Source organism: Pan paniscus, chromosome 15, assembly GCF_029289425.2.
Source record: "Pan paniscus chromosome 15, NHGRI_mPanPan1-v2.0_pri, whole genome shotgun sequence".
In the NCBI taxonomy this organism is placed as follows: Eukaryota; Metazoa; Chordata; class Mammalia; order Primates; family Hominidae; genus Pan; species Pan paniscus.
In genome coordinates this window covers 55,961,682-55,980,469 of record NC_073264.2, presented here as the reverse complement: position 1 = coordinate 55,980,469, position 18,788 = coordinate 55,961,682, and the positions used below count along the sequence as shown (strand labels likewise).

Sequence of the window (18,788 nt, the reverse complement as noted above, 5' to 3'; positions counted from 1 at the left end):
CTCGCTCTCATTTCTCTTTCCTGCTACAATCTTCTTTTCTGTTCTTTATCCTGTGGGTTCATGCCCTAAAAAATTCCCTTACTGCCTTTTTTATTTGGGTTTTAGGAGAGGTGATGTACATACACGTTCATCTGTGTTTAACTGGAAGTCAACATGGGGGTTTGTGTTCAGATATCTCTGGTAGGCCCCAGCCACCAATATTTTATTGCCCTTAAATATCCTTGTTGTTTCTTCGTATAAAGTTAGTGAATTTTGGGTGATGGAGGAAATACTGGGAGGTGTGTGTGTGTGTGGAGAGAGAGAGAAATTTAAGAACAAGATGGAAGGGGTCGGGTAAAGTGTTCCTACTCTTTTTTTTTTTCAAAAATAATCAAGCTAAGTTTGAATAACTTGAGGTTACAGTGACCATATCATAATTGAAATAAATGAGTCTCGGCCGGGTGCCGTCTTTCACACCTGTAATCCCAGCACTTTGGGAGGCTGAGGCGGGCGGATCACTTGAGGTCAGGAGTTTGAGACCAGCCTCACCAACATGGTGAAACCCCATCTCTACTAAAAATACAAAAATTAGCTGGGCGTGGTGGTGCACACCTGTAATCCTAGCTAATCAGGAGGCTGAGGCAGGAGAATTGCTTGAACCCGGGAGGCAGAGCTTGCAGTGAGCCGAGATTGTGCCACTGCACTCCAGCCTGGGCGATGGAGTAAGACCCTATCTCAAAAAAATAAAAATAAAAGAAGAGGAATAAATGAGTCTCTGTGACCAGTTGACTGCGCTGTGGCTCTGATGTGTTCCTGTTTCTTTATGCAGGCCCTGGGATTTAACACAGTTGTGAAATGGTGGTCCTGATATTTCTCAATTCTGTGTTGGAATCTGTAAAAAAAAAACTACCCCAGCAACCTGACACCTGCCCTCTAAAGTTGTTCCTGTTACTTTGTTTTCACTTCCACTTTCTCATTCATTTCCTCTGGGGATCAATAAGAAAGTGGGTAGAAGAGACAAATTTAACTTCCCCAGTTTCTGACCTCATTCCTGCTCAGCTATTTTGCTATTAGATAGGGCTGCTTGGCACCATGAAAGAATATTATATCATAGCTGTAATTGCTTCACTGGAATAAGGCTCTTAGCACAAATCCAGAAACATTCTGGCTGCTTGCGTGTGATCCATCCCTGGTGGCAGTGCTGAAAAGTTGCTGAGAAAAAGTGTGTTGGTAGTGATTAGGAGTAATTAATCTTACTATAATTTTTATTCACAACTCCTTTCCCAGTAACTTACTCTCAACTAATGATGTATTAAACCAATTTCATGTCAACTGTGAGTAAAAGTATCTTTACTAAAATTGGTTATTCTTATGGTTTTATAATATACAGTCTAAGTAAAATCAGCATGCTTACTGTGCAAACATAGCTGTAGGCCTAGTCCCCTGGGCCTCCCTGTCAGCAAGATTGCTAACCCTATACCTTGCCCATATAGAAATTCCGGCACTGCTGATGCCTATAACAGACTGTCCATATGTGAAAGGTGTAATGGATAGTTTCATAGTGTAAAAAAGCTTGGCAGATCACATTAGGCCTTGGTCTTAATGTAACAGCCTTCTCTGAAAAACCAACTGTTGATCATGATTAACACTTTATGGGAAATGGACTCTTGAGTGATTCAGTGAGATCATACAATAAATGGCAACCTGGTGGTAGAAGGAAATAATCTTAGTTATTTCCTTTCCAAGTGAAAGGAAAAGATCTCAAATAATTAAGCTTTTATGAAACAATACAAAGGAGTTGATTATTAGCATGGGGATTTGTCCTTAGACTAATAGGATTAAAATTTAAGAATAAAATGGAACATTAAGCCAAAGAACCAAGTGTATGTTGCTTTCAAATACTTTGCAAAAAATTTGAATAAAGAGTCTATTAAATAGAAAAGAAGACTAAGATTTTATCCAACTACTTATTCCTTATAAGAAGTAAGAATATTTAGAGAATGAAGAGGAATAAAAGCTGAATGTCTTAGCAAAACTTCACTGCTCATTTTAATCTTGTATGTGAAGTTTGTTATATGCTTGCCTTTAAGTGAATGACCTTTCAGTGCCAGTGAAGTCAAATATCAAGCAGTAAAGCCTTAAGTAACAAGAAAATGCCAGAAGTGAGTTGATCTGGCTCAACTCTAGTAGAATTCTAGAATAAACTTAGTTTGAATAGAACTTTCTTTTGTTGCTGAAAAGCCATTGAACATGTATTCATTTTCTTCCCTTAGAAATAACTGAGCCTTGGCTGGGTGAGGTGGCTCATGCCTGTAATCCCAGCACTTTGGGAGGCCGAGGTGGGCAGATCACTTGAGGTCAGGAGTTCTAGACCAGCCTGGCCAACATGGTGAAACCCCATCTTTACTAAAAATACCAAAATTAGCAGGGCATGGTAGCATGCGCCTGTAATCCCAGCTACTTCGGAGGCTGAGATGGAAGAATCGCTTGAACCTGGGAAGCGGAGGTTGCAGTGAGCCGAGATTTCACCACTGCACTCCAGTCTCGTGACAGAGCAAGACTCTGTGTCACCAAAAATAAATAAATAAATAAATAAATAAATAAATAATTGAGTGAATGTGTGAAATCTTGAATTTAGAGTTGTAGTATCTCAGGTAGCCATGGCTGACCTGTTGGGTGGGCACTGTGCCAGCTACTGTGGAGGCTAAAGAAGCAGGACGTGGCAGCCACCCTCAAGGAGAGTGCACAGGGCAAGACTGCAAGTGCCATGGAAATGCCTGCTGTAGCTCCAAGTTCAGAGGAGCCATGATGGCTGTGGCCTGGCAGGTGAATAGACCTGGAGGTGGAGGGATGAGCAGAATTCTAAATGGGGGAGAAGTTTCTTTAGGTATAGTTAATGCATGAGCAAAGACCAGTCAGAGGGTAGGAGCAAGGCCTATTCCAGTGAATGGGAACCAGATTGACTGATGGAAGTAAGAGTAAGTGAGGTGAGTATTAGATTACAGAGGGAGCAGTATTTTTTTTTTCTTTTTTGACTATAAAAGCAACATACCATTTAAATACAAATGAGTGAATAAAGTGAAAACTTTTCTTACCTATTTTCATTCCCCATAGTTAGAACTAGAGATTTCTTTCACTATCCTTCTGGAAAATATTTATGCAAGCACAAACATAAGATCATATCTTATATTCTGTACTACAACTTGCTTTTTTAAATTTTATTTTATTTGGTGTTTTTTTGAGATGGAGTCTTGCTTTGTCGGCCAGGCTGGAGTGCAGTGGTGCGATTTCGGCTCACTGCAACCTCTGCCTCCTGGGTTCAAGTGATTCTCCTGCCTCAGCCTCCCCAGTAGCTGGGATTACTGATGTGCACCACCATGCCTGGCTAATTTTTGTATTTTCAGTAAAGACAGGGTTTCTCCATGTTGGCCAAGCTGGCCTCGAACTCCTGGCCTCAAGTGATCAGCCTGCCTTGGCCTCCCAAATGCTGGGATTACAGGCATGAGTCACTGCACCCGGCCAGCTATTTTTTTTTTTTTTTTTTTGAGACAGGGTCTTTCTCTGTCGCCCAGGCTGGAGTGCAGTGGCACAATCTGGGCTCACTGCAGCCTCCACCTCCTGGGTTCAAGCGATTCTCCTGCCTCAGCCTCCTGAGTAGCTGGGATTACAGGCGTGTACCACCACGCATAGCTAATTTTTGTATTTTTAGTAGAGATGGGGTTTCAACATGTTGGCAAGACTGGTCTTGAACTCCTAACCTCAGGTGATCTGCTCGCCCCAGCCTCCCAAAGTGCTGGGATTACGGGAGTGAGCCACCGCGCCCGGCCCTGGCCAGCTTTTTAAAAATTTAAAATACCTTGAAGTTCTTTGGACATCTTTTAGTCCAAAAAGTCCAAGTTTCTTTTCATAGCTACCTAATATTTCTTTGATTAATACAATTCATTTAACCAGTATTTGCTATAGATAAGTACAGTTTGCAGTTTGAGACTTGCCAAAAAGTAAAAAAGTACCCTGGTGAACAAATTTTATTATCTTTGTGTGCTTTGAATCTATCTGAAGTATAAATTACTAGTATGGAACTTGATGGGTAAAGGGTAGCCGAATTTTTGATATTATGAAATTGCTCTCCAAAGAGACCATGCCAGTTTATACTCTAATAAATAGATACATAGGTAAGGGGTGGTGTATGTTTCTCCACACTTCGGCCAACACACTTTTCATCACACTTTTAAATCTTTGCCAAACTGATAAGTAAAAAATAGTATCTATTTTAATTTGCATTTCCTTAATAGAGCGAGGTTGAATCTATTCAGACACTTCCTGTTCTTAGCTCCAGTATTAATTTTTCCACTGAGTTATTTGTCTTTTTATTCTTGGTTTGCACAAGCTCTGAATGTTAAAGCAGTCAGGTCAGGTGCTACAGACAATGCTTCCCAGCTCGTCATTTGTCTTTTGATTTTGCTTTATAGTATTATATTTCCATAAAGAAGTTTAAAACTTTTCTGTAGTTCACAAACTTCTTTTTTTTTTTTTTGGTACTTGTATGGCCACATTATTATATTTAAATCTTTGCTCCATCTGGAGTGTATTTTGGGGTGAGGAGTGAGGCAGAACCCATCCACTGCTGTGTGTGCTCACTGCCCGGCAGGTGCAGCACCCCCACTTCCTGCCTTCCTGCCCTCCCTGCTGCAGGTCTTTGCTGGGCCTTTCTTATCTTCCTCCTGGAGGGAATGTTAAGCTCCTGCCTCCTCCCTGCCTCTCATCTCTGAGGGTCCTTCAGTTCGCCCTCATGAGCTGCTGGGATGTTCTTTCTAAAGTGTGGATTGGATCATGCTGCTCCTTTGGTGGCTCACCACAGCTTTTCAGATAAAGTCCAAACTCCTTATTTAGAATAATTTAGAAAAAGCCAAAGAACAGAAATCACAAATCTGCAAGTTGAAAATCTTGTATCATAGATTGCTGGGGAGTCTGAAATCTAGGAATGAGACGATATGTAACTAAAAATATGCTTTATAAATCTTTACACCTTGATGAATACGTTTTTTAAAAAGATGGGGAGAGAAAGGAATGGACCAAGAGTTTGAAAGCCTGCATACATTAATAACCATTAGAAAAGGTCAAATTAATGATTTGGGGGAAAGTGCCTGGACCCAGTCAGTTTTATAAGTGTTCTTTCAAGCTTTCAAGTAACCACTAATTTTGCATGTGTATAAATAATTCAAGAGCGTAGAGAAACCTGTGAAGTGTCAATTAATTTGATGAAGCTGCCTATTCTTGATAACAAAGCTTGATAAGCCTAGCATTAAAAAAAAATGATAGGCAAATCTCACTGATTAATGTAGTTGTAAGAATCTTAAAATGTCAGGCTAGTATAGAAGTACTGTTTTCAACATGACCCAGGGATGTTTAGTCCAAGAATGTAAGAATGGTTTAGATTAAAATTGACAACTACTGATGCTGGGTGTGGTGAACTAGATTGTAATAATGCCCCTCTTGGCACAGCGTATCAAGATATAATGCATATGTACATTTTACACTTTCGGGGAAGCATGAGGCAATTCTAGTGAGAATCCACTGGAATTAGCACTAAAGCCAAAGTCTGGATTCTGTCCTCCCTTTTCCCATCCCAAATCAAGGACGATACTTACCTATTAGCATTATTCTAGGAAGAGCAGGAAAAAGAAAAAGGAACTCATAGACACATTCATAAAGTTTGGGATCAGAATTAGTACTACCTGTGTGGCCTTCAAAAAATCAAATGGAATAATTTAGTTTCAAACGACCCCATAAGGCCAGGCATGGTGGATCATGCCTATAATCTCAGCACTTTGGGAGGCCAAGGCAGGTGGGTCACCTGAGGTCAGGAGTTTGAGACCAGCCTGACCAGCATGGTGAAACCCCATCTCTACTAAAAATACAAAAATTAGCTGGGCATGGTGGCACACGCCTGTAGTCCCAGCTACTCAGGAGGCTGAGGCAGGAGAATTGCTTGAACCCGGGAGGTGGAGGTTGCAGTGAGCTGAGATCGCACCATTGCACTCCAGCCTGGGCAAGAGCAAAAACTCTGTCTCAAAAATAAATAAATAAAAATAAATAAAACATCCCCATAGAGGTATCCTTGCAGGCAGCTAGCAGAAACTAGTGCATGTTCTCTGATGCACTTTGATCCAGGCTTGAAAGGATACCCAAAGATGAAGTTCCAAGGAGTACCATGAGTCGAGTCAGACAAACACGATGGAAGAGGGCAGATAGTAGAATTATCAGAGATAGGATATAAAACAAGTACAGTAAGTCCTCACTTTACGTTGTCGATGGGTTCTTGGAGACTGCAACCTGAAGCGAAATGACTTCAGGCAAAGTGGCATATAACAGTCCTGGAATAATGTTGTTTCATTCAATGTCATTTCATTATGATTGAGAAAAAAAAATTCCTTGCTGGGATCCACTGTCTGTGTGGAGTTTGCATGTTTTCTCCCACATCTGTGAGTTTTCTCCCACATCTGTGAGTTTTCTCCAGGTGCTTCGGTTTCCTCCCACATCCCAAAGATGCACACGTTAGGTGATTTGGCGTATCTGATCTGAGTGGTCCCAGTCTGAGTGCGAGTAGGTGGATGTGTGTGCCCTGTGATGGGATAGTGTCCTGTCCAGGGTCAGTTCCTGCCTTGTACCCTGAACTGCTGGGAAAAGCTCCAGCCACTTGAGACCTTGAACTGGAATAATTGGGGAAATCAATATCTTTCCATTAATCTTTCTTAAATGTATGTATCGCTCACATTTATTTTAGTGTTTAATATTAGAAGTGTTTTTGTGTTTATTTGGAAGTTTGTTGACGTTTTTGTGACCAGAAATATGCTGTAGGAGCTTAATTCTTATTATATCAATTAGCCTAGGGTAAAATTTGTTTTGTTCTCAGTGTTTTAGTAAAGTCATAGATTCCGAGAACCTGTCGACCTTGAGCAAGGACTTACTATATATTAAAAAATAGGCTGGGTGCAGTGGCTCACGCCTGTAATCTCAGCACTTTGGGAGGCCAAGGTGGGCAGATCACCTGAGGTCAGTAGTTCGAGACCAGCCTGGCCAACATGGTGAAACACCATCTCTACTAAAAATACAAAAATTACTATTGTGAGTAGTGCTGCAATAAACATACGTGTGCATGTGTCTTTATAGCAGCATGATTTATAATCCTTTGGTTATATACCCAGTAATGGGATGGCTGGGTCAAATGGTATTTCTAGTTCTAGATCCCTGAGGAATCGCCACACCATCTTCCACAATGGTTGAACTAGTTTACAGTCCCACCAACAGTGTAAAAGTGTTCCTATTTCTCCACATCCTCTCCAGCACCTGTTGTTTCCTGACTTTTTAATGATTGCCATTCTAACTGGTGTGAGATGGTATCTCATTGTGGTGGTTTTGATTTGCATTTCTATGATGGCCAGTGATGATGAGCATTTTTTCTTGTGTCTGTTGGCTGCATAAATGTCTTCTTTTGAGAAGTGTCTGTTCATATCCTTCACGCACTTTTTGATGGGGTGGTTTGATTTTTTCTTGTAAATTTGTTAAAGTTCTTTGTAGATTCTGGATATTAGCCCTTTGTCAGATGGGTAGATCATAAAAATTTTCTCCCATTCTGTAGGTTGCCTGTTCACTGTGATGGTAGTTTCTTTTGCTGTGCAGAAGCTCTTTAGTTTAATTAGATCCCATTTGTCAATTTTGGCTTTTGTTGCCATTGCTTTTGGTGTTTTAGTCATGAAGTCCTTGCCCATGCCTATGTCCTGAATGGTATTGTCTAGGTTTTCTTCTAGGGTTTTTATGGTTTTAGGTCTAACATTTAAGTGTTTAATCCATCTGGAATTAATTTTTGTATAAGGTGTAAGGAAGGGATCCAGTTTCAGCTTTCTACTTATGGCTAGGCAGTTTTCCCAGCACCATTTATGTTTTCCCCATTTCTTGTTTTTGTCATGTTTGTCAAAGATCAGATGGCTGTAGATGTGTGGTATTATTTCTGAGGGCTCTGTTCTGTTCCATTGGTCTATATCTCTGTTTTGGTACCAGTACCATGCTGTTTTGGTTACTGTAGCCTTGTAGTATAGTTTGAAGTCAGGTAGCGTGATGCCTCCAGCACATGCACACGTATGTTTATTGCGGCACTATTCACAATAGCAAAGACTTGGAACCAACCCAAATGTCCATCAGTGATAGACTGGATTAAGAAAATGTGGCACTTATACACCATGGAATACTATGCAGCCATAACAAAAGATGAGTTCATGTCCTTTGTAGGGACATGGATGAAGCTGGAAACCATCATTCTGAGCAAACTATCGCAAGGACAGAAAACCAAACCCTGCATGTTCTCACTCATAGGTGACAATTGAACAATGAGAACACTTGGACACAGGGTAGGGAACACACACCGGGGCCTGTCGTGGGGAGCGGGGAGGGATAGCATTAGGAGATATACCTAATGTAAATGATGAGTTAACGAGTGCAGCACACCAACGTGGCACTTGCATACATATGTAACAAACCTGCACGTTGTGCACATGTACCCTAGAACTTAAAGTATAATAATAATTAAAAAAAAAAAACAAATTAGCTGGATGTGGTGGTGGGTGCCGCTAATCCCAGCTACTTGGGAGGCTGAGGCAGGAGAAATGCTTGAACCTGGGAGGCAGAGGTTGCAGTGAGCTGAGATTGTGCCATTGCACTCCAGCCTAGGTGACAAGAGGGAGACTCTGTCTCGGGGGGAAAAAAAAAAAAAAAAAAGAACCTACTTATATATAAAAAAATTGACAAAGGAGATCGGGCGCGGTGGCTCACACCTTTAATCCCAGCTCTTTGGGAAGCCAAGGCAGGCGGATCATGAGGTCAGGAGTTCAAGACCGGCCTGGCCAACATGGTGAAACCCTGTCTCTACTAAAAATACAAAAATTAGCTGGGTGTGGTGGCAGGCACCTGTAATCGCAGCTACTTGGGAACCTGAGGTAGAGAATTGCTTGAATGCGGGAGGTGGAGGTTCCAATGAGCTAAGATTGTGCTGCTGCACTCCAGCCTGGGCAACAGAGCAAGACTCCGTGCCAAAAAACAAACAAAAAAAAATTGACAAAGGGATAAGAAACTTGCAGAATTAGCCAGGCAGATTGGGAAGAGGATGAAATATAACTTTTAGAAATTAAAAAAATGAAACTGAAGTCCAATATACTCATTAAATAGATTAGACATAGATTAAATACGGTGATTGGGAAGAAAGGTCTAAAGAAATTGTGCTGAATGCAACACAAAGACAGGTAGAAAATATGAATGAGAATTTAAGAAACATGGAAGACTGGGAGGATATAATATGCCCTTAATTGAAATTCCTGGAGATAACAGAGGCAATGTGGTAGATGCAATGTTAGAGAAGATAATGGCTAAAAAAGTTTCTAGAACACATGCAAAATATCGGTCTTCAGAAAGCCTAATAAATTCCAAATAAGTCAAATTAAATCCCTACTTGGATTAAAACTTAGTAAATTGCAGCATATACTTATAAAATATAGTTAATATAAAAGCAGCCACAGAAAGAAATATCGATTATCTAAAAGGCAACAGCAGTTACACTGAATTGGTTTGCCAACAGCAATACTGAAGGGCAAGATAGATATCAGTGTCAAACTAGAATTCGGTTCCCAGCAAATACCTCTCAACAAATTATCTTTCGAGAATGACAGCAAAATAAAGATTTTTTTTTTTAATCTAGGGAAGCTACATGACATGCTGAAAAGATGTGTTAGGTTTCATATTTACTCCTCACTTGAAAAAGAAAACTAATAAACTAGGGTTTAGAAATAATAAGCTCTCAGAGCACAGAGAGCATGTTCACCATATAATCACATACATAGTAGGCACTCAGTAAAAATCTATGGGAATGTTCCTCCTGCCATGAGAGCAGCTGTCTGCCAGAAGCAGGCAGGCACTGTGGGTGGTAGTGAAATCCTAGAGGCATTCCTATTGAAGTGTGGAGCAAAACATGGTTGCCCAGTGTTACCACTGTTGTCCAATGTGGCACCTGAAGTTCTACTCCAGAAAAAGAATGGTGAATACGAGAAGGAAAACATTACTAACTTTAAAATCAATGGCATCTCCTACATATATAACAAATTAATCACCTGAAAAACTATCAGAAGTAATATACACAGAAATTTGACCTAGTAAGAAATATGACATACCTCCTATCTAGGAGCTTAAAAACCGTTCCTTTCTAAGGTTTTGTTCAAAATACCAATAGAATATAGCTATTAATATATTTCTTCAATATCCTAGTAACTACTGCTGGGATAAAGGAGAGCTAGGATGGCTTCTGCCCTCAGGGAGCTCTGGGCTGAGTGGTAAACGGGGTGGCGGACCTGTTACTGACTTTGTTGGCTGTAATGGGTATAAAGGAGCAAGTTGTCGGTTCTGAGATGTGTAGTTGGGGGAAGAGCCAGGAAATGCCTCATAGGGAGGTGAACCATAAATTGAGTCTGAATTCATGATCAAAAGGCCATGAATTTAAAGAAAAGGTCCTCAGTGTGAATAGTCATCTTCAAATGGATAAGTCACGTGGTCATCTTTACATTTCATAAATAGAATGAAAGATGTTGAAAGGGAAAAATTCTGGCTGGGCACAGGGGCTCACGCCTGTAATCCTAGCATTTTGGGAGGCTGTGGTGGGCAGATCACAAGGTCAGAAGTTCGAGACCAGCCTGGCCAACATGGTGAAACCCTGTCTCTACTAAAAATACAAAAATTAGCCGAGCATGGTGACGGGTGCCTATAGTCCCAGCTACTCAGGAAGCTGAGGCAGGAGAATCGCTTGAACCCAGGAGGCAGAGGTTGCAGTGAGCCGAGATCATGCCATTGCACTCCAGCCTGGAGGGCAAGAACAAGACTCCATCTCAAAAAAAAAAAAAAAAAAAAAGAGGAAAATTTATCACTTGACAGATTGTGCTATAAGTTAAGATCAGGAGGCTTTTATTTCTTGGGGGTTAATCATACTAAGTGCTTACATAAACCTATCTTATGAAGAGGTGTCTGAAGAAGTCTAATCAGTTCCAATCTGATTCCCCTAATAGGTTTAGTTGGTATAGTAGTTGACCATGGTGTGCTATTAATTAACAAAGTCTTTTTATTTTTAACTTGAATTTTAAGCTCTGATAAAACAATATGATTAATCAGAGCACTTGAGACATGATCTAAAATTGATGATTTGGAACTTTAAAATTTTGTTACTCATCTCTGTTTTTCCTAAGTGAACGTCACAGTTGGAGACTCATTAATTCTCTTTCTGGGGACATCAGGAAGCACCACTCTGCAGTGGTTGGTGGTCTTCTGTATTAGTAAGGGTTCCCTAGAGGGACAGAACTAATAGGAGATATATATATATATATATATATATATATATATATATATATATATATATGTATGTATATAAAGGGGAGTTTATTAAGTATTGACTTACATGATCGCAGGGTCCCACAATAGGCTGTCTGCAAGCTTGAGGAGCAAGGAGAGCCAGTCTGAGTCTCAAAACTGAAGAACTTGGAGTTCGATGTTTGAGGGCAGGAAGCAGCCAGCATTGGAGAAAGATGTAGGCTGGGAGTCTAGGCCACTCTTGCCTTTTCATATATTTCTGCCTGCTTTGTATTCGCTGGCAGCTGATGAGATTGTGCCCACCCAGATTAAGTGTGGGTCTGCCTTTCCCAGCCCACTGACTCAAATGTTAATCTCCTTTGGCAACACCCTCACAGACATACCCAGGAACAATAGTTTGCATCCTTCAATCCAATCAAGTTGACTTTAGACTACATCTCCCTGTGGTACTTGTATCTTTCTGTCATCTTGCCATAAGCTTTATTTCCTCTTGCAGCCCACTGTTGCTTCAACAATGTCCTTTTTGTTTTATGAGGAAGGCTTATCAATTTTACTTCAAATGATTTGTGATTAACTAAAACAATTCTTTCTTTTCTAGGATTGTAGAAATCTATAGTAGAAGACTACAAGGTAAGCTTTAAAAATCTGTATTAACAGAAAACATTTTTCTTTTTTTTCTTTTTTTAAATTTTTATTTTTGAGACAGAGTCTTGCTCTGTCACCCAGGCTGGAGTACAGTGGTGCAATCTCGGCTCACTGCAGCCTCAGCCTTCCAAGTAGCTGAGATTATAAGAGTGCATCACCATGCCTTGGCTAATTTTTGTATTTCTAGTAGAGACGGGGTTTCACCATATTGATCAGGCTGGTCTCGAACTTCCGACCTCAGGTGATCTGCCCACCTTGGCATCCCAAAGTGCTGGGATTACAGGCATGAGCCACTGTGCCTGGCTACAGAAAACATTTTTCCTACACAAAAAGTATTTTTTGTTTTATTACAAGTGCGATAAGTATGACTTATAAAAATGTAAAACCTCTTAGGACTATAAAAAGTCTACTGTTTCAAGCTTCCAGAAGAAATCACTGTTGTATTTGCACATTCCTTCACATTTTCATGCATATACCTACATTTTCAAATCAATTTATTTGGATTATGTTTAAACAAAAATGGGCTCATTTTATACATAATCAGCCTTGCTTTTTTCCCTGCGTTTTTTCATTTAACAAATCTTAAACATTTTTGCCACATCCATGTAACTATCTCATTCATTCTGGTGGCTGTCTAGAATCCTACTGTATATGCCATGGCTTGGCGTAACCTATACCTGCTCTGATAGATATTGGGGGGTTTCATCAGTTTTCAAATAGATGCAGTGCTGCAATGAATATTCCTGTATGAATTAAAAGACAAGTCATTTTATTCAGGACAGGAACTATATTATTTAGGTTAAATTGTTGGTTTTCAACATTGCTCTAAGCACAATTCAATAATTGGACTGCAGCCCCTTTGTTAACCCTGTTGCAGGCTATTTATTTGCTGCACTACTTTACCTCCATGGAGGTGCTTGGTAACCAGTACTGTGTTGTTCTAACTGCACAGGTATGAGATAATTGCTATTCTAATTCCTTCCCGCAGTGATGCTGGAGGGCTTCAGGGGGTTCTGAGATCTCTTTAGCCCTGTACTTCAGGTGAGGGAGTTGAATCCGGGCCTCTCTGTGGCCCAGTCAGCAGACAAAGCAGACTGGTAAAAGCTGGTGTGTCTTGGCTCTTAAATCTCACAGAAGTCTGATTTTTAAGATTTCAAATGTTCTAGAGACAGAAAAAGCTTCCAGCTGTTTGTGTCAGACTCTCAAACTGAGCTCCTTATCACATCCACAGTTCAGGAGCGCCTTACAAAACAAATTGCTGTAGCAATCACGGAAGCCTTGCGGCCTGCTGGAGTCGGGGTAGTGGTTGAAGCAACGTAAGTCTGCATCTGCCTTTAGTAACGTCATAATGGTGCACTAGAAGTGATCTTGCTATTTAGTGCTTCTCATATTTTGTAGCACCAGGTGATGCCACACAACTGACATGATAACTGTAGATTTCCATCCCTGAGCCTAAAGCCCTTTTACCACTTTCATTTACTGTTACTGATATAGGAACAGAGTATGGGAGAAGTATTTTTTGAGGGTAGGATGGGGCTTGTGGAGGCATAGGGAGTTATAAGCACAGGTGTAGAGATTTGCATAATCGATAGCCTTTTTTTTTTTTGAGACGGAGTCTCACTCTGTCGCCCAGGCTGGAGTGCAGTGGTGCAATCTCGGCTCACTGCAACCTCCACCTCCCGGGTTCAAGCGATTCTCCTGCCTCAGCCTCCCGAGTAGCTGGGACCACAGGTGTGTGTCACCATGCCCGGCTAATTTTTGTGTATTTAATAGAGATAGGGTTTCATCATGTCGGCCAGGCTGGTCTCGAACTCCTGACCTCGTGATCCACCCGCCACGGCCTCCCAAAGTGCTAGGATTACAGGCGTGAGCCCCTGCACCCAGCTCAATCGCCATTTTTTAAAAATGCTCAAGACAGGGTCTTGCTCTCTCACCCAGGCTGAAGTGCAATGGTGTGATCTCGGCTCACTGCAACCTCTGCCTCCCAGGTTCAAGGGATTCTCCTGCCTCAGCCTCCCAAACAGCTGGGATTACAGGTGCCCGCCACCACACCCAGCTAATTTTCGTATTTAGTAGAGATGGGATTTCACCATGTTGACCAGGCTGGGGATCTCAAACTCCTGACCTCAAGTGATCTGCCCACCTCAGCCTCCCAAAATACTGAGATTACAGGCGTGAGCCACCGCGCCAATAGCCATTTTTATGTCTTCTCTTGATTTTATGTCTTCTTGATTTTATGTCTTCTCTTGATTTCTTCTTTAGCTCTCTGTTGCTCCAAGCCAAATTTTTCTAATATTTTGTCATGCATTTAAAAAATAAAGCCAAGAATTGGTACATTTCTTTAAGTTAGGATGAGTTAAGAGAATTGCAGCTGTTGTGTGGACAAAGTTCGTATGTGTTCTGTGACATGGTGTGAACTCTGTTCTATGTCTGGTATCTAATGTCACCAGGTTGCTCAGACAGGATATCTGGTCACCATTATCTGAATTCTGCCTGGTGACATCAGTATACTTGAGCATTTATCTGAACACCTAGGCTAGCATAGTGCTGTCTTGGTCCTGAAGGCAGAGCAAGTGAGAATTCTGACTTTCTTTTGATCTAGAAGTTAAGTAACTCTGTAGACCTTTTATATTACTTTCACCCCAGAAGAAAATTCCGTTTTTCCCCTTTTTGGATGCTTTAAGGATCAACTACTGATAAAAATAAAAGTTGCAAGACAACTTCAAGAACAAAAAGTTTAGGTTGCTGCAAAGATAATTGCAGTTTTTGCCATTACGTTCAATAGCAAGAACCGCAGTTACTTTTGCATGAACCTAATAGATAACATTTGTGTAAGAAGGGATATTTTGATATACTTGGTAACTGTGAGCTGAGATTTAATCTTTAGGCCTGCTTTTAAAAACCAAACCAGCAGCTGTCTACTCCTTTAAACAACCTGTGTTGCCTTATTTTGTAGACACATGTGTATGGTAATGCGAGGTGTACAGAAAATGAACAGCAAAACTGTGACCAGCACAATGTTGGGTGTGTTCCGGGAGGATCCAAAGACTCGGGAAGAGTTCCTGACTCTCATTAGGAGCTGAGCTTCATTCAGTGTGTGTGCGTTGGTTGCCGATCGTACTGCCAGTATCATTGTCTGTCTGGTCTTGTTTGTACATTCCATTTTCAATTGTTACAGATGTGAACTTTATTCCTTGTCACTAATTATATTTAAAATTATTTCTAGGAAGTCAAATAAATATAATAAAGGGTTGAGCCCTCTACTTTCTTCTTGCCACCTTTTTGTGGCAATATTAAAGTGAACTGCTAATAGTGTAAGTACGTGCACAAAACCACTGCCAGATAACCAGAGGGGCCTGGGAAGGGAGAAGAATTGGTGTATTTTTTTCAAATAGTACAGTAATTTGCCTCATAAGCATAGGAGCATTGGGAATGAGAGGGAACTGTGCCCACTATACTGTTTTTTTTCTTCCTCCAATAAAAGTGGTGTAGTGCTGAAAGTGCTAAAATATTTAATGCGGTATTGCTCTGTGAATTCAAGTTCAACAGACTCCACTTTGGTCATGTTTATTAAACCACCAGTGACATTTAAAAATATATTTTTAGCAGTCGTAATGTTAGTCACCAAAGGAAGCTGGTGGAATGTCTATGTTTTTGATTTTACTGTGAGTTAAAAAGGCACATTTCTACCTTCTATTGTTTTTAAATTCAAGAATAGGGAATTAGTTCCTGGTGTTGTTTACGAGTGTATTCTCGTGTCAACATACAGGGATTTAGACATTTAACTCTCTGTGCCTTGATAAGAATATCATTTAGAGTGTAGATGCTTTTGCCTTTTTAAAAAAGCCATTATTTTATGAGACTTAGTACTCACACTGCAAATAACTAGTCAGCTCAGTTTTAACTTTATAGGTTTATTGAGAGTTTCCTTTGTGTGATCCATGTAGATGCCTCAAAATGTTTCTTCTTCTTTTTTTTAATCTTATAAGATATTTTTCTAAGTATTTCCAGAAACATTTGAGAGTGCCCATCATTTTCAGGTCTGCAGAACCATAGCTTCCACGCACCTGAACGAGCACAGAATGAACTGACGGTGGAAGACATTATGAGCTGTGTCCAACGTTCTAACCAAAGCGTATCGTACCAACGATCTGTGAAAATGCACTGGAAGCTTCTGGTCCCAGTTTCCTTTGTGGTCTATGTGGGTCTTGTCCTCATTGTAACTCCGTATAGATGGTATAGGTATTTTAATCCTGGAAGCTGTTGCCTTATTAATGATTATCTTAAAATTTCCTCCATTGGGGCAGCGTGGGCCAAATTAAAACAAACAAAACCGCAACTCCTCCACAGAAACACAAACACAGTTATTCCATGAAGTTTATTATTTGGTTGACATAGTGCTCTTCAAATTCATCCCATTACCCTAAAAGTAATAACTTTGATGCTTGCTTCAACTTTAGTCCCATCTCTGCCACTTTGATGCTATTTGGGTTATGATGGGGCAAGATGGCGGAGGTGTTGGGTTTTTTTGTTTTTTTCCATTCCTCTCTACTTCTATCTGTTTCCTAGCTTTTTCTTTCTGGAGTTTAAGTACAGTGATGGTTGGCTTGAGTACCTTTTTAAATCTAGCCCAGTATAAACATTAGCCTGCTTAATATTTAGACATTTATAGGTAGAATTCTGAGCACTCAACTCATGTTTGGCATTTTAAAGTAAAAACAAGTGTGACTTCGAGGACCAAAGAAATTGTTAGCTATACATTTATCTTTATGAACTCATTTATATTCCTTTTTAATGACTCGTTGTTCTGACATTTCCTAGAAGTGTTCTTATAAAGGTCTAATGTATCCACAGGCTGTTGTCTTATTAGTAAATGCAAAGTAATGACTTTGTCTGTTTTACTCTAGTCTCTAGTACTTCAAAATTACCTTTTCATATCCATAATCTTGAGTCCATTTGGGGGATTTTTAAGAATTTGATGTATTTCAATACACTGTTCAAAATTAAATTGTTTAATTTTATGTATGTGTATGTATGTTCCTGAAGTTGGTCCTATTTAAATTATTAAACTATTGTAACTTTGTTCTTGTGAAAGTTGTTTCTTTTTCAACCACCACTATAAATATTTAAATAACTTGATTATTTTGGCTGTATTCTGTTTCAGCAAAGACATCATAAGGGCTTCCCCCAGCCATCAAAGCTATTTGAATACTAATCTCCATTATAGTACGAAGTAACCCCAGGTTCTGACAGTTTCTCCTTGGCATTTGGTTGGAGTCTTACCGTCCTCACTGTCTTGAGGTAATGGGAGGAGGAGGTCTGGGATAAGAGTCAGGAATCTGAGTGGCCCTCATGTCCCTGTTGTCTTAATGCTTAGTAGGTAACTTCAGCCCCCTGGGAACTGGCACTGTTTCCTACGTGGGAGCTGTTGGGGAAGGAAGAGTAGGCTGGGGCAGGGAGTGGAAAAGGGTTTCCTTCCCTCTTCTAGGAAGAGCCTGCCCAGGGCAAAACTTCCAGTTAGTGCAAGGGGTTTTGTGCTGCTCTTCTGTCCCATGCCCAACAACCTCCTTTCCCTCTTGCTAATGGTCTCCTCCCCATTCCGTGCTCCCCATAGGCAGAGGCCGCCCCTGCCCTCACCGGTGGCCAGCATGTCCAAGTACTGGGGCCTGCTGCTCCTTGCAGGACCCTGTAGACCGTTGGGTAGCAAATCTTATCAAAGTAGGAATGCTTACTGGCATAAAACATTCCTAGAACCACCACTCATAGGTGTCAATAAAACGATGAGCTGCTCGGCTAAGCCCGAGTGGCTGCTCCTGAGTTTTGTCACTGAAGATTGATTGGCCAAGTTCCTTTTCACTTAGTGGAAGAGCAGTTGCAGACATGAAGGGTTTTCAAGAAGCCTTTCTGTCAAAACAGAGCACCTGGATTCACCATCACGGGCATGGGTCCTCCTGCTGATGGAGAGAAGAAGAAGTCTCAAGAGATCAAGGGGAAGTATACCTGACTCCGCACCCTCCCAGAGGCCCTTGCCTTCTTTTAATTTTTGTTACAGAAAATAAAACATGCACATCAGTAGAGAGATGAGCACATGAACCCCTGTGTACTAATCACCCAGCTTCAAGAAGTCTCAACTCAATGGCGCCATCTTGTTTTCCTCTATACCCATCTGACCAGATTATTGCAAAGCAAATCCCAGGCATTATTTCATCCATAAATATTTCAGATTATCTAAATAAAGTGGAATCAGGTAAAGAAATATATGATCAAATACATCCATTATCACACTAAAAATTAGTGTCAATTCAAATATCTACATTTCCCCCTACTGTTGTGTAGTTTTTAGTAGTTTATTTGAATCAAGGTACAAACGAGATCCACACATTGCAACAGGTTGATTTAAGTCTCTTAAGAATCTTATATGTTCTCTTCCTACTCCCTCCTCTGTTTTCCTTAAAATTTATCTGGTCACTTGTTTTGGAGAAGCCCCGTGTTTATTCCAGGAACTGTCTGGTTGCTGGAATGTCTGTGGCTGTCCAAATGAGGTCAAACTCCAGCTAAACAGGGAAAAGAAGGGTTCTTTGCCACAACACTTCTCCACGTCCCTAAACCCCTACTTCTGGGCAGCCTAGCTTGGTCTGGTTCTGTCTGGCTTTTAACTGGAACATAGCTCTCCTTGGCTTTGTAACTTAGAGCCATTCCCCAGGTACAGAATAGAATTCATTGCTTTTTTCTGAGTGTGTCCTTTTTGGGTAAGGCTTCCATTTTAA

General features: G+C 40.7%; 1 protein-coding gene across 4 annotated transcripts in view; it reads left to right on the top strand.

The window, feature by feature from the left end:
* Nucleotides 1-18,788, top strand: part of GCH1 (GTP cyclohydrolase 1) — a 94,432-nt gene that overhangs the window by 46,170 nt on the left and 29,474 nt on the right. Inside the window, exons 4-7 of one of the 4 annotated variants that reach the window (XM_008957051.4) lie at nucleotides 11,975-12,006; nucleotides 13,253-13,337; nucleotides 14,978-15,120; nucleotides 16,062-17,103. The exons of 1 other annotated variant lie outside the window; for it this stretch is intronic. In XM_008957051.4, the coding sequence (XP_008955299.1) occupies nucleotides 11,975-12,006; nucleotides 13,253-13,337; nucleotides 14,978-15,104 (244 nt within the window). In that variant the 3' untranslated portion in view covers nucleotides 15,105-15,120; nucleotides 16,062-17,103. Of the gene's footprint in view, nucleotides 1-11,974; nucleotides 12,007-13,252; nucleotides 13,338-14,977; nucleotides 17,104-18,788 lie in introns of those variants that run through there. 2 more of the 4 variants (XM_034937585.3, XM_055097607.2) reach the window with 2 other exon arrangements.